Source organism: Anneissia japonica, unplaced genomic scaffold (assembly GCF_011630105.1).
Source record: "Anneissia japonica isolate Jap-2015-1 unplaced genomic scaffold, ASM1163010v1 scaffold287809_len330493_cov202, whole genome shotgun sequence".
NCBI lineage: Eukaryota > Metazoa > Echinodermata > Crinoidea > Comatulida > Comatulidae > Anneissia > Anneissia japonica.
Window position 1 is genome coordinate 21,313 of NW_022725566.1, and position 16,792 is coordinate 38,104.

The window sequence follows — 16,792 nt, forward strand, 5'->3', positions numbered from 1 at the left end:
TACAGATTTAGCTTCTACCCTCTCTTTCAATATTAAGCATCAATTAAATATAATTTATTACAATTATTTTACACGAAATATACTACCTACTGTACTTGATTGCCATGTTGAATGTGCAAAATAGTGGCTAATTTAAAGCCCAGTGCTCTATCCTGACTATCAAATTTCCTTTGACAAAACACCGTTGTATGCCCATATATAGCTATGATGTGCTTATATGGTCATGACGTGATGTCATCATGACCATATTTAGGCATGTCACATGCTTTAGCATTCATTGTCACATCAAATTTATGTCATTAATCAGACTGTCTGACATTGTATACTCACTTCAGACTTTCTCTGATCAAACAATTTGTGTGTCTTTCCATGCCTCAGAGGTTGTGACATGCCAGTGGTGGATCCAACGGTGGCAACAGGGGAACTTTCCAAAACCACCACCCCACACCCTTTAACCCAACTTTCTCCAAGGACAGAAGCCTAAACAATTTCAACCATGTGTGAAATCATCGAAAAAATAGGTAAGAGAACACTCCAACCTGCCTATCTTGGATCATAGATCTTGCCCCCCTTGCACTTAGATTCTCGGTTACCACTGCCCCCACCATCGGCAAAAAAACCCCCGATTTTCCTCTGCATGCTCTACAGTACTTCCCCAAAGTCTGATAGACAATAATCTGATAATGAATGCTTAGCTTAAGATACAAGCGTTTTGTTTTCTTTGTTGTTAATGCTTACCATATATGGCTGCCCTTGCGGCCATGTTGTTGACGTGGTTTGCTGGGGAGTCCAGTTAGCACCACCAGTCTTCACATTCCTTGACGGGTTTTTGGTCCATTGGTGATCAGCTCTGAAAATCATAGGCAATTAAAATAATTGAATGATTTTTATTTATTTCAAAATCTGATTTAATATCATCAACAATTTTTCATTGATATTAAAACTAGTATAATGTTTTAACCTTTTTTTAAGTAATTAGTATTTTATTACTATAAACAGTTGTAACAATGACACTGATCAATCAGAATACTATAGTATATTATACTTTTTTGGAATTAACTACAACAAAAATAATAAACCAACCTGTAAAGTAAAACATTATTAAGAAAAACCCAAGAACAATATTAGTTTGAAAATAATATAAAAGATAATTAGTAATATCAAAATAAGAATCAATAATAATAAAAAAATTCTCAATGTAATCAAAAGCAAACTGGAGAATTAGTTTGTTAACCATTAGGATTTAAAGATGTGTATGGGATATCTACAGTATGTACCGGTACACTATATACAGTAATACAAACAATGATGACTGACAAAGAGATATATACTGTAGTACAGACTGGAATATGGAAGATCGCCACATGGGTTAAAAGAGTTCCGGATGTTTAAGAGGAAATGAAATATGAAAAGGCTGGATATAAGGAGGGAATATTTGAAAGACCAGGAAGAAAGTAGATATGAGGGAGAAGGAATATGTGAGAGTACTAGAATATAGGAAGAGATAGGAATAAGAGAGTACAATGATGAGGAATATAGAATATGAGTGGTAAAAAGAAGGGAATCAGAATATTGGATGTAAATAAGAAAAGAACAAGACTAGAAAATGAGGAAACTGAACTAGATAATATAGATAGGAATGTGAGAGGTAGAGACAGCTAACATCATAAGATATCAATATTGTAGGGAGTGGAAGGGAAGCTACCATATTTATATTTAGTGGTAATGGGGAGAGCTGGGTTAGGCCTTTGATGGCAATAGCAGCTAGATTATGTAGTCATGGGTTACACAGACACATGCCATGCATCAACCTACTTCAGTTTGCCAGCACAGGTCAAATCCAAGTCAAACAAGCTAACAAGTGCAGACAAATCAATGATGCAGAATGATAAAATATAAGCAAAGATGCAAGTATGAGAATGATAAGTGGAATTGAAATGCTTGCACTTCCGATTGGCAGCCACCTCTCACATCATACAGTATACCAGTAAATGATTAGAATACTTATGCTTGCAGCATAAGCCTGGGTGGATCACTCATTATAAAAATGGGGGAAATGTGAGGCAAAACACCCTTGCATTAAAGGTATATTGTTCCCCTAGAAATTATACCAAAAATCCCACCAAGTACTTGTTTAATTGACTTTTTTTGCAGCAACATAAATATAATAAAGTTGAGAAAATAAACAATTTAATCTTGATTGTTACATCAGATGGAAACATTTCCGCTGACTAATTGTTTTATGGACTTTTTATGTATCCTGTGTGAGAATAAGGGTAAACATTTTGTAACCTTTAGCCTCAAGGAGACAACACTGAGGACTATAGAAAATTATTTTTAAAAGATCTATACACATTCTGAAATCTACCACTGTTCATCACAACTGAGCCTAAACAAGGGCTACCATCTATGTTATGTCCCAGGAAGTTTATAGAGGCTGTTTTTGACGATAAATATATAGATAAACATGAGGATTTTAGAATAGATTTTCAGACTAGGGGTTAGATACATTAACTTCTATGTCCAAGTTCATAGCTTTTATGTTACTTGGAAATAAAATTATCAAGCAGATTTCAAAATGCATTTCTTTATGATTTAATGTTTTCTCAAGAAATAATATAAGTAAAATATATACCAAAGGGCCCTAAAATAAAAAAAGACTGCAATATCACGAAGCAAGACAAAACCAAACCAAAAGCAAATTTAACTGCAGCATTGATGGTTGAAACCTTGTCCAGACTGACAAATTTTATTTAACAAAAACATGCCTAAATATGGTCATGATGACATCCCATCATGACCATATACAGGCACATCATGACTATATATGGCTAAGACAAGTCAAACCAGTCACTCATCGCTCAAAAAAAAAAAATCGATTTTGAGTTATTAATATAGGGTTAAAGAGTAAAATAAGAGCTATAAAATGGTAAAAAAAAATCGCTCAAATCTGACATTTCCTTCTGAAGTTACAAGCATTTAAGCATACAGCTGTACAATAAACAATAACAATATATGAGAAATCAGCCTTCAAGGTTTATGATTTCAGGCATTTCTCATGCAGAAACTATAATAAAATAATTAAAAAGTGTTGTTTTAACATTGAAATTGGGAAAAATAACAGCACAGTGTGATGTATAAATATATAAACCTTAGTTTAGTGAAATAAAATAGATTTCTAAAAATTTTACATTCTAACATGTCTTTGCTATTTTCTCTGAAACACAATTTGCGATGAGTGACTGGTTTGGCTTGTCTTTGCCACATATATAGGCATGCAGCATTTTTGTCAAAGAATATTTGATAATCTAGATAGAGCTTTATACATATGCAGTTACATCATGATTGACAGGTTGACAGTAGAGAAATCAAACATAATGATGATTGATATGTCATAGGATAGTTTTACTGCAGCCACAAATGATATTGGAACCAGGCTTACAAAAAACATATCTGAAAAACAGTATCCTTTGAGCAATGGTGGAAGTGATACCAGTGTGGTATTAACACTGGCAACAACAATAAAGTATCAGAATGAATTGTTCTAGAGTATCATTCAAAATTTTAAAACCGATCAATCAGAACATGTTATTAAATAACTGGGTCAGGAATATGCGCACGTCTCACACTTTCACAACATTATATTGCAGGCAATGTTACAGTCGTTTTATGAGAAAATTGGCAATAATAACCAAGAGGCAAGGCTTAGTAAAGGACTTTTCTTTCAATTTAGAGAGCTAAGCTATTTATAAAAAAGTAAATTAAATTATAGGTCTCAGTTAAGTAACTGGGTAATTTGGGCTTGCTTTTGGGCCTATGGCAGCCACAGAGTAGCACACCTCAGGTGGTGGATTAGGCTGTATAGCCAGAGGCAATCCTCTACTTTTTTTTTCCCCCTAAAGAGTGGTAACCCAGGCACTCACGGCATTCTACAACAGCATTCTACGACATCATACGATAAAATCCAACTCTACACCATCTACTGATTGTACGCGAGTCAGATCGTCATTAAAAATGATCCATTATGTGAATGTAGTGGGGTTGCATTTTCGTATTGGCATATAACTGCTATGCGTAGTGAGTGTCCGTCTTTACTTTTTAACGTGCACATGGGCTTTCTTAAACTTGATTCCCTGTAACCTGCATTTCACAAAGACATAGAGCCACAGGCACAAAGACCACTATGTTTCAGTGTACACATAATCTTTACTACCAGTTTTAACTGCCACATGCACTTACTTTTTCGGTGTTCCTACTTTCATGTCAAGATTGGTAGCTAATTGAGCGAGAGTGCTGTCTATATCTTTCGACGTTCCATTTGAGATGAGACCGTCGGTGGTCGGTGCTTTTTCTTCTGGCTTGTTCATCGGCTGCATTATCTCACCGAGTAACTCCTGGCCAGCTGTGAGGTATTAATATAATTTTGATAATTTAAATATTCTTTATCAATGCTTGATTGATTGAAGACACTTCTTAAATAGAATTTATTCATTATCCCAGTTTTGTCAATTTTAGAATGTTTCATTTGTGGGAACAATTTAGTTTGAATAACATGAAACCTATAGTCTAATACAAACAATCTCTTATCATGTCTGAATATTAAAAAATAATATTAATAATTATGATTATCATTTTAATCACAGCATATTATAATAATAAATAAAAAAATAAAAAATATATAATAGCAATTTAGAAAAATACAACTTTACATTATTTAGTTTTACAGACAGAATTTTAGTAGGAATAATTAGGAAACTAATATGCAAGTTAGTAACAATAATGGCAGTTCATTCTATTTAAACAAGTGCTTTGGTTGGCGGAATGGGAAATTGTTGTATATTTCCCATTTTTGGTGGTTTTTTTGTCGCCAACCTTGCATTATAACACCCTTGTTCTGATTTTTGGTGTTATTATGCGAGGTGTTACATTTTGTAGTAGCACTGCCCATCTGGCCACTCTTGTGTGCCTATTATCGCCAAACAATTTCTTTCATTATTTACCGTATGAACACAAAAGATATAAATAATTATGATTATCATTTTAATCACATCATATTATCATAATAAAGTAAATAAAAAATATACAATAACAATTTTAAAAAGTATTAATAGCAATTTAGAAAAATACAACTTTACATTATTTAGTTTTACAGACAGAATTTTAGTAGGAATAATTAGAAAACTAATATGCAAGTTAGCAACAATCGTGGCAGTTCATTCTATTTAAAAGAACAAAAAAGTAAATAAATAGATGAAAGTATATACTGATCAAATTTTTTTTAAACAAAAGCATAAACATGACCTGAAGAAGACAATTGAGCTGTTTCTTTAGTTTCTCCTACCCCCTCTGGTAGAATAATTCTTGTATTCCACCTATAAGAAGTGTTCCCGGGACCTACCTGGCGCCGGCGTCGAACCAAATGCCTGTTCGAAATTTGCCGATACTTGAGAATTCATGACGCCTGAAGGTGAATGGCAAAAATGAAGAAAACACACAATGATACGACATGGTAAAAAACAAACAACACACGCATTGGATACCAATAGAACATCAAAATTACCAGAAGACTCGGTGTGACAAGCAATTTTGAGAGCACGGAAAAATGCAATTAGTCATGAAAAAACATATTATTGAATTTGTTAATCAATGTGTTTATCTGTATATCCTGAATATTAATCAATTGTATTGAAATTAGTAAATAGCTATTATGTGTGGATCTGGGTTCAAATTTGGGGGAGGGGGTGGGTCCAAACTTCTGAGGTACCTTTTAATGACTTAAGGTCAAGGTTTCTCCCCTCTTGAAAACAGTCAGGTAAATTTTCACATTCCTATTACAGTAAATATGCCTATTATATGTGTATACATACAGAAAAAAAATGAATAGTTGCATACGTATTCTTTTTTTCATGAATAAATGAACTCCAAAAAGAAAAGGGGGTCAGGAGGTCCGCCCAGGAAAATGTTGATACCTAAATGGCGGGAAATGAGATTTCTTGACTTTCCTATTGTAACAAAAAAAATTTCAGCTCAAGGGTCCTGAAAAGGTGGGGGGGGGAGGGGTTTATTGTTATCCTTTTTGTTGCATGATTTATATTTAAATTGCTGAGAGGGATTATATAATGCACAAGAATGAGGTACCAGTACACTAGGAAGGGAAGATGCTACAAAACTAATTTTTTTGTTACAAGTACCAGCAAGGTATTTCATGTCAAGCTCCAGTCTTGTCTGATCAACAGTCTAAATCTACATGAATCTATGCAGCAGTTCATGGTAAAACAATAAATCCTGTTTTCCACTAGGCAAATTTAGTTGCGCAAATCAATAGAGTTGGTTCATGCGCATTCACATTTCTATCAGAGTTTTTTGCTTCAGCGAAATCAGCATTTATCCACCAAATCAAAACAAGTGCCGCATGAGAAGATAAAGTTTTGAAGCAAAGAAAAGAAAGCAATGAACATAGAGCGAAGAAAACAAGAATACAAGCTCTGATAATGATTAAACAAATGGACTTTGATATCAACTCTGAAAGCTAAAATAATGCAGCATTGAAACTTGAAGCTCTTAGTTACTGTGATAATGTCCAAATTGTAAAGCCTTGAGGATATTCACTCATAAGATATAAAACTGTAATTTACTGCTAGTTTTTTTTATAGACAATCAATTGGAAACTGGTAGATAAAAAGGTAAAATAAGATTATTCACCTTAAAGCCCCATTCCCGGCAAAATTTCAGTTTTTAAGAAAAATCTAATTTTTGTATAATGTTATAAAGATTTATAAATATAATACGGAATTGCTAGTTTAACTGAATTTAAACATTCCTAAAAATGAAAAAAATGTAAAATAAGACTGAAATTTGATTTTTTGTGTTCCACACAAAAAATAGATGCGGATGAATTTTTCATGTTGATTTTGCGATAGGTCGTGAGAAGAAATATCAGAAAAAACATTAGCCTATCCAACGCTGCTAGGCTAGGCCTAGCCTTACCTCGATTTAGGTTCTGTTATCACACATAAAAACGGCCGACATGATATTTTCCGTTGCTAGTATTGACACTTGTGAAATATAATATTTCATAGGAATTATTTCAAATTTGTTAAAAAACTGATTCTGACTGAGATTTTGACACTTAACAAACATATCTCAGCCTAGCCGAACGACCGCATTGTGCGAGATGCGAAGTACAAAAACTATTCTCATTAGAGAGGGCGCACTTTATTGACTGTATAAAGTATACATAAAAGCGAGAGTATTCCAGTGGATGCGATCTACAACCTCTGAATTTGCCTAGTAACGATGAATTCGTCGAGAAAATGGTAATATTTTATGAGAAATAGTCTGTATTTCTCTTTTTTTTAATTCTTTTGCGTAAAACTAAAATTCATGCCAATATTTTTCCATGATTTATAATAATTGGAGTAATGCAAATGCATATTTTCTAAAAAAAGTCAGTTTTTAGTGAAATTTTGCAGGGAATGGGGCTTTAATTAAATTATATAAAAAAAATATAAAACAAGATGATCTAAGTTATTAATAATAAAACACTAATAATTCTGCATCTATTAAAGAAACCTGCCAATAAATTAAGAAAGGCTGATCAATATTTAAATTAAATAAACCATTTTAATACTTTTTTTTAAATAAATGATTTACAATTGAATTAACAAGGCATGTTTTTTAGCATGATTGCATGTATGTACCTATGCTTGTAAAGCGAAGCATAAAAAATGAGCATGCATGATATTATGTGCAGAGTGTTGGTTATTAGTTCTTACCATTCGGCGAGCCCCAAGGAGAGCTTCCTGGTACCCCGGGGTGCATCATTTGAGACTGGGCTTGTAACGTTGCTTGGACAGCTGCCATTGGATTGGGTGCTAAGCCCATCAGGTCCTCTGACGGCTTACTCGTCGTTTGTTGCGGTTGCGATGGATCTAAAAAAAATATGCCAAGTTCACGATGTCTCATTCATGAAATGTTAGCAGATGTATAGATGACAAGTAAATAGTTGGCCAATGGAGCAATGACGCCAATAGAGATAGCACTTTTGTACATTAACAACTGTTTACCACAATGCATTCTGGGTTGGGGGAGAAACAAACACAAGAAACATTTAATATTGTTGCTGATTATGGAAGTCATCAGAGTTTAAAGAAGGTTTGCTTTTTTTGAGATAAATACATTAGGAATGAACAATTTACACAGACAATAGCACTATGGTAAACAGATGTAAGTATATTGTACAGAGGAATTGGCTAGTCATGGGTATACATAAGGCATTGACTTACTTGTTTGGACAACACTAAAAAGATCTTGACTTGGGGTTGTTGCTGGAGCTGGTGCTGCTACTGTCGGTGAGGTACTCGCATTGAATGGGTTGTTATTTGTAGATGATTGGTTGACATCAACTGCAGACTGAGGCATGTGTGTATGCTGAGGAGAGTATAAGAGAAATATATTAATTATATTAATGATCGAGAAAATTGTAAATGACTGATCTAGGGTAGTTGTAACTCCTGTTTCTCTATTCTATGGATACACCTAGAAAATCTTAGTTCAACACAGTTTGTTGTTCTATACTAAAGATCTTATAATAAAAGATAAGGCTATCTTAGAAAATAAGATAGCGTTCTCCGGAAATTCTGCAAGAAAATTCTCTAACAACGCAGTGTAGGGCACGCTCCCACAATTACAATTACTTTTGAACTTTGACATCTATGATCTATGTGCAAATTCTGGAACAACCACCATAGTAACTAGGACGCCCTCTCTCTATTACAATTAATTTTTATGCTTCTTTTTACTGAACATCGACGCTTCTATTTGTTACGCATAGGATCGCGGAGAGCGCTATCTCGTTATCGTTCTATACCTACTTTTTTCAATGCTGCCAACCTGCTTTTTTCCTCTTCTAATGCTAATTTTTTCTCATCTGGATCAATGTTGGCTAGATTTGAAGAGAATGCATTCACTGCTGATGCAATGGTGGCAGGTCTAAGGACACAACATAAACAGAATTTAAGCTTTAATGAACACTATCATGCATCATGCGACAAATATATATGATTTGCATTTAGGTAAAGAAGATATCATCATGCCCATATATGGGTGTGGTATGACATCATCATGGCCATATATGGGTGTTACATAACCTCATCATGCCTATATATGGGTGTAGTATGCAATCATTATGCCCATATATCATGGGCATATCACACAAATTTGGCACATAAACTTGTGTGGACAGAGTTTTATGTATATAGCAGGCCAGATACATAATTTTATGGTACATTAAATTGTATTCTGGAAAATTATAACATATTAACACATTTCCAGTTAAATAGGAAACAATGTTAATGGAAATCCACAAACTCAGTTTGTATCGTGTAGAATGTTTACTGCTTCTTTCTTCCAGTTGGACTGTGGTTTCTTAGCATATAGAAAAGATTTTGTATTATGCGCTTAACAAGTATATCACAATTACCATTAAATAACGACTATATCAAATAGGTTTTTTTTTAAATATTGTATATTATCCACACTGTCATTTCTGCTTATAACAATACAGTAAATTACAGATCTTTATTTGTTATTTTACATCATATATTTTTTTTCACTAAATTGTACCTGTTACTCTACATTATATTCCTTTAGTATATTTAATACTACACTATTTATATTTTACATAATTTTGGGGTTTTGAATGCAAAATACATTTGAAAAAGATGCACAAAATACTTACTTTACCCACTGCACCTTTTTGCTAGACTCCAGAGACTGTACATGCTGTTTTAATGCATCAAGGAGACTGCTTGGAGCCTAACACAAAAAAACATCACATATTTCAATGAGCATTTGTCATTCTATTTTGTGTACAATTTTCTAAAAAATACTAATTGTAATTTTGCATAGGAATTGCTACATTAAACTGTGACATTTGAAATACAATACGCTAACGAGACGGAATGATGGCAAGATTATGAGATTTTGCCGAGACTAACCAGGGAAGACGCTAAGATGGCAACGTCTTCCAAGGATTAACTAGTGTGACAACAACATCTGAACAGCATAACTTGTTCTCTAATGGCAGGTTCATTTTCAATTTGGTAACCTTTATTTTAAAATGTCTTATAGTTGTGGTGCCAGTTTTAAAATTTAAACTTCATCAACTCTTGATATGAAGCAATAAATTGACACTTAGTTGAATTTGATCTAGTTGTGAATTAAATTGCTATGATTTGATAGAATAACAATATAAAAACAATAAAATAGGAATATAAAAAAATTTAAAAAAAACTTCTTTTCTACAGAAGTATTTTTAAGGTATAAGTCAATATTGTACTAAAGTTCGACTAATGTAAAACCAAAATATAGGTTAAATCAGTCTTGTTAGTTAGCATGGCACACAAGTTTTTTAAAAATCTATTAAAGATTTCAATATTCTTTTTGTGGTACATAATATATAAGTGATTATTTTTACATTTTGCCACAGCTTCAACAGCATGTACACTAAAATTGTACCTAGAGAGAAAACCAATTGAGATTCTAATATCTAATTTATGATAAACTTTTATTTGCAACTATGCAATATATCTCTCTTGAAATGTTACACCAATGTAGTTTCAAATTTGAAAGTGAAATTGAAATCAACTATGAAATGACTGTATTATTATTACAACTTTATAAAAAATATTACAAAATATTTGTTATGCAAAAGTGGGACTAATTAGATGTGGTCTCTGTTATCTAAATAATGCTGGATATAAAAATATATAGTATTCTGAATTTGTTAAGATTAAATTCAGTATAACTTATAAGCATGCATACAGGTGAATAAAAATATTATATTTATTACAAGACTTACAGTTTTCTATTTAAAAAAATTTACATTGCAACAATGTTGACTGGGTTGATTTTTATTATAGCAATTTCAGGTATTTGATAAAAAATAAATATAAAGCAATAATAAATAAAGAAATTACAAGAACCATGCAATATTATTAAAACTGATTTATATTATAGGCTGATTTCATATTACTATGTTGGAGGAAGATTGTGGCACCGTAAGAAAGTTTGGGCTTAAAAAAAAAAATCAGGGTTGAAGTCTATACCTGGGCGTTTTGTGTGTCCTCGGGGTTAGGGACTATATCTACTTTGTCTATCCCCACACAGGAGCATTTAGTTGCAGGCCCGTAGCATAGGGGGTTAAGGGGGTTACGACGAACCGGCCAAAAACTGGAGAAGGTCCGCATTTAAGAACGAAAAATTCATATTCATACATTTACAATATCAGAACAGAGTATCGGAGATCATACAAGCCAAAAGGTCCACTTTCCACAGAAATGAACCTCCCACAAATTAAGTCCAGCTACGGGCCTGAGTTGGTACCTTGGTATTGGTGGTGGATGATGTTAATGATGATAATGTTAATAATGATGATGTTGAAGATAATTATCTTGATGATGATGATGATGTTTTGATGATGTTTATGATAATGATGATGATGATGTTGCTCTACTTTGTCTCCGCACCTGAGTATTTAGTGGCTACCCTGTTGGATAGAATGCCAATGCAATTATTGCTATGATCTGAAATAAGTAATAACTCTGAAGGAATATGTGTTCCAAACTGTTCAATCTGCTGGCAATGGAAATAATGTGATGCATTTAAAGGGCTTGACATTATGAGATATATGATTCAGAACTATACTGTATGTTTATATATACGGGTATGTCCTAGTTTAATATATTGAGCAAATTGAAATAAACTAAGATTGAGCTTATATTCAAAAAATGGTAATGGTATTTATATAAATGGAATTTTTGTTTGTTGACATTACACAGAAAGGAAAATTCATGTAATTGAAAAATATATTGACCATTTTTTTTCATATTATATATGAAGCATGTAGAGATTTATATGCATTGCATCTTGTATGCATTAATTTACTATAATTCATAATTAATAACTTATAAATAAGTAAAATGACATTCCATGGCAAATTATAAGAGTAATTTTTTTAGTAGATGGATATATATGCCATAGATAGGTAATGTTAAGTACTACAAAATAACATGGAATGATAATGCGTATTTGTTTAAGCATTTTTAAAGTACACATTATGATAATGTTGAGTGCAATTTGAGAAAGGATGGTGGGTAATATACCAATCAATTCTAATAAAAATTAAATGTCAGTTACAAAAAAAAATTAGTTAGTAATTTAAATTAGCTATGAAAACAGTATATCATCACTCATCATAGACATCAATCTGGCATCTATATTTATATACATATGTATACACAGTATTATATATATACACTGTATTTGCTTATGTATACCACAGAAAAAAAAAACATCCAAGAAAGCATTTTGCTTTATTATTATTTTTATTGCAGCAATATTATTGAATGCTTCTACTCAGTGAAGGAAGACTGCCCTGGCCCGATATAGTCTAGAGTAGCAAAATCAATTCTTCATCCTGATTGGTTGATAGCTTTATTGTTAAAGTAACATCTCATCAGCTGATTATATCAAATGTAAGGTCAAAGGAAACTAATCATTTATAATTCATGTTCAAGGGATCAGAATGTTAATTAAAATCATGCCTGTTGCATACTGTAAACTTGCATGTAATTCTGGAATGTGTTAGAGAAGCTCATGACCCACTTACAAAAGCAAAAAAAAAAAATGCATATTGAAGTTGCATATTATTATAATGGTTCAAGATGATTTTAGTAAAAATACCAAACATGTTTGCATGACATCTAAGTACAACCAGCTGAGTTAAAGCTGATAATACTAAGTTTCTATTGTGATTTCTACAATTCTCAAAGGCTTCACATACCATCCTGCTCATTAGAACATAGCCTGCTCATTAGATACACAGATAATATTATACAACTAAAACCTCTTCTGCTCCCTAGTCATATATTAACATTCAGCATAAACCAATCAAACATTAGATCTTCTGCAACGTCTACGTTTCTTTGAATCTTGGGTGAAGACAGACAAATTGCTTTATGGACACCCAGCATAAGATTAGAGGTCTAGAACTTAGTGATGTTCTTCTACTATGGAAGTATGTCTAAATTATGAATGTATATAGTAAAGTGAACACTATATTACAAAAACACATTTCAGACATTTCATCTAATTAAATATGAAAAATGCAGTTAATGAAAGTACTTTTGTTCCACATTATGTTCCTAGCAAAGAAAAATGGGATAGGAAAACCATTTTAAATGCATGCGACATATAAAAAATGTAGGAAAATCAGTTTCAACCTAAACTATCTGCAAAACATTTACAAGAGTCACACTTGCTAGCATAAGAGTTGCAACAGACAGATGCAAGTGGTTCCAGCAGTGGGGAGCCAAGCCTAGGATGTCAATTGTTGATTGATATATAATAATGATGATGATGATATCGATGTGAATAATGATGACAACAATGGTGATGATGCTGACGATAATGTTAATGATGATGGTGAAGTATTTTAATGACAAATATTATAATGGAGTTGATGATGATGTTGATGATGATTACAATACTGATAATGATGATGATTCCAATGATGATTACAATGATGATGAATATAGCAAAGACATTATGAATCTGAATATGGTATTGATAATAATGATAATGATCGAACCAAAACACCTTACAAGAAAATATCTAATACATTTCCCAGAAAGTAAAAAAATACAATTAACTACGATTTAAAAATATCAAACAATAAGTGCACCATTTGTTTAGCATAGGTATACAGTAGATATTGGTTTACTATTAATGCACAAGCAATTGGTATACCACTCGTAAGGCCACTGGTATACCACTGGTAACGCCATTGGTATACCACTGGTAAGGCCATTGGTATATCATTGGTTTACCATTAGTAAAGTCATTGCTTCACCAGTGTTAGTCATTGGTTTACTGTGTATCAGACTATAGCTATCTTTACAATGATGATTAACATTCAAAATATATTCCAAGTTAGTTATATTAAAACATATAATTAGTATGTTAAAGAAAGCAGTTTTAAGATAAATATAAGAACTGTTAATGGCTGATTCAAAATGAATGTTTTGTTATGGTTGTACCAGGTAATAAGTATGATCTAGAAGCCAAAGGATGGTTATTTCTAAATGAGGAAAGAAATTTCTATTAAAAAACCAAAAAGAATGTGAGGAAAGCAGAATGAAAATCATAACTAATTATGTAACCTATAAACTTTTTTAGGCCAATTGTGCAATAACTAAAAAATGCCTAAGGTGCAGCTATAGACAGCTGATTGGTAGAGATATTCTCAAAGCATTTGGAGGTCTACCTTTACAAGATCGTTCAGCCATTGGGAACTGCTTTGTAAGTCGAGAGCCTAATGAAGAAATATCATGAATAGATCAGTCAACATCTTAGAGGCTCAGGTACTAATGAAAAAGACATGAAATACAGATTGAGAGATATAGAGTCTGACAGCTGAATCTCACAGAAATATTTATTCAAATAAGATTTGATTATTGAAGGGAAGAGGTCAAGTCCCACAGGGTATGTTAAGAATAGCTTCCCCTGTTTATACTTCTTTACATACTTTGTAAGATGAAAAATAATGCTGACAATTATACAAAATAAATTTATATTGCTTTTCATCATATTTTTATTGTATACATTTATGCATCCCCATACAAGGGAATACCCAAAATTTATCCAAAGAAAAAATTGCATCCTATAAATATCAAAATAAAAATTCTCTTCCTCAAAACAAAATAAATAGTAAAACATAAATTGGTTTGAACGGCCAACATTTCCGTTTCTACCTGGTACAACCACAAATTAACAAAGAGTACCGTACCTCATCAAACCATGAAAGTTTTGGTCAAAAACAAGGGCTAAACTCTCATATCTACTAATGCTAGTACCAGTACATACACATTCTACGGCACCACTAATTAACATGGTTATAACAACCAAATACTACTATTTCAATTGACCATATGGGTCCGACCAAATGCGGGCATCAATGTCACCGTGCAAATATCTGTTTTATTAATTAGATATTAACATAAAAATTGTGGATGAGGGAAAAACGTAAAAATTGTGGATGAGGGGCAAAAAAAGAGAGGTACAATAACAGGAATATATATGTTGTAATTTGAATTTATATCTAAATCATAAAACTTTAAAAATTTAATCAGACTTTTGGTATAGAAGTTCGGATGTAACCTAAGAGAAATAGAAAATTAATATTTCCAAAACAAATTATAATTTGATCCAAAATCATTCAAATTCGTCAATATGTAGAATAAAAAAAATTGAAAACGCCTTAAAAATCCATGTAAATTCTATATAGAAATTTTGGAACACAATATGTAGATAAGAATCTCGGTAATGCCCAAAAATATGACCGCAGTCCATATAATCAGAGTTCCCTTGTTCTTGCTCAAAAGTCATTCCAAGCCCGACTTGTATCAGTTTAGTTATCTGAAGGAATTATAACGGAACAACACAGGTGGCAGTAGCCAAAATGCATTAGTTTAGGCTCATGTTTAGCAAGCTAGGAAATTGCCCTAGAGAAAACTCACATTCTGAAAGTCACTGGGAAGTTGTTTAAACTGCAATGAAATTTAACAGAATATGGTAGGCAATCATTACGCAAATGTGTAATTAACAAAGATATAGAGGATGAGAAGATATATTATAAAAATTGGATCACTATTTATATAATCATTAACCAATAACATATGATTCAATTAATCAATATCCTATAAGTAATAACTTTAAATAATTTAATGTAAAATATGTTCAGAACTAACAATAACACCAATAAAACAAATAACTAATCAATAATTATTATGTAAGTAGGTTACGAGAATAAAAATATGAATTAAAATGCTCCCAAACATTCATTCTGAATTAACCAAATATCAAGACAAATTACATTGTTTAGTACTTAAAAGGTTTATCCTAATTGCATTGGGATGGATGGTTTAAGCTCAATATTCAAATGATGCAACATTACTTTGTAAAATGATAATCCATCTAATTGGAATTTAAAACACAAATATGATGTAATATAAGCCAGACATGGGTAATTCTATTATTTTCAAGGGGTATTTTTACCAAATCATGTAATGGTATAAGTTGGTTATATCAAAGTAAAGGAATACTAATAACATTCACGAGGCCAGTTAAGGAGAGCAATTGACTTGAGTAAGTACCAGAAAGCTGAAGGCTATTTGTATTTGCCGAACTAAAGAGGCCCCTGGACAGCGAGTTATGTAATAACAAGGTAGACTTTTGAGTAAAAACATAAAGAATAACGGAATCTAAACTAAGTAATCTTAAACATAATTTTTTGTCAAGTTATTTAGCAAAAGAGCAGAAATAACTGTTTTTCAGCTTGACAGAATTTTGTTACGCATTAATATTTTTTAAAGAATAGCAGATTTCTATTTTTAAATAGTAGTGATAACAGAAATTCAATGTTTCGGGACCATCATGAAAACATTTTCCAAGATGAAATGTAAAAACAAATTAATAGAAACAGACAGTATGTCAGGCTCGATCCACACTTACCCAGTGTTATGTGACAAACACACTGTTATTTGCCCATATTTTGGTCTGATGTAGCATCATCATGCCCATATATGGAAAAAATATACAAAACCTGGGTAGCATTTTTAATGACTAGATCTTACTGAGACAAATGTTTATTGTGCACACGTTGCATTTCTTTAGTCGAAAATTGTGTGCACAAATTGATGTGAGTCAATAAATGTAGACCTTAGTCTTGATA

The 16,792-nt window shown here is 32.3% G+C and overlaps 1 protein-coding gene across 10 annotated transcripts in view; it reads right to left on the reverse strand.

Moving 5' to 3' along the window:
* LOC117112764 (phosphatidylinositol-binding clathrin assembly protein LAP-like) overlaps positions 1–16,792 on the reverse strand; it is a 46,437-nt gene that overhangs the window by 10,685 nt on the left and 18,960 nt on the right. For 2 of the 10 annotated variants that reach the window (XM_033255927.1, XM_033255924.1), the window contains exons 10-18: positions 15,579–15,608; positions 9,740–9,816; positions 8,874–8,991; positions 8,286–8,430; positions 7,776–7,931; positions 5,399–5,461; positions 4,240–4,402; positions 1,816–1,854; positions 738–850 (exon numbers count right to left, since the gene is read on the reverse strand). In XM_033255927.1, coding sequence (XP_033111818.1) covers positions 738–850; positions 1,816–1,854; positions 4,240–4,402; positions 5,399–5,461; positions 7,776–7,931; positions 8,286–8,430; positions 8,874–8,991; positions 9,740–9,816; positions 15,579–15,608 — 904 coding nt within the window. Of the gene's footprint in view, positions 1–737; positions 851–1,815; positions 1,855–4,239; positions 4,403–5,398; positions 5,462–7,775; positions 7,932–8,285; positions 8,431–8,873; positions 8,992–9,739; positions 9,817–14,326; positions 14,375–15,578; positions 15,609–16,792 lie in introns of all 10 variants that reach the window. The other 8 variants (XM_033255926.1, XM_033255923.1, XM_033255932.1 and 5 more) reach the window with 5 other exon arrangements.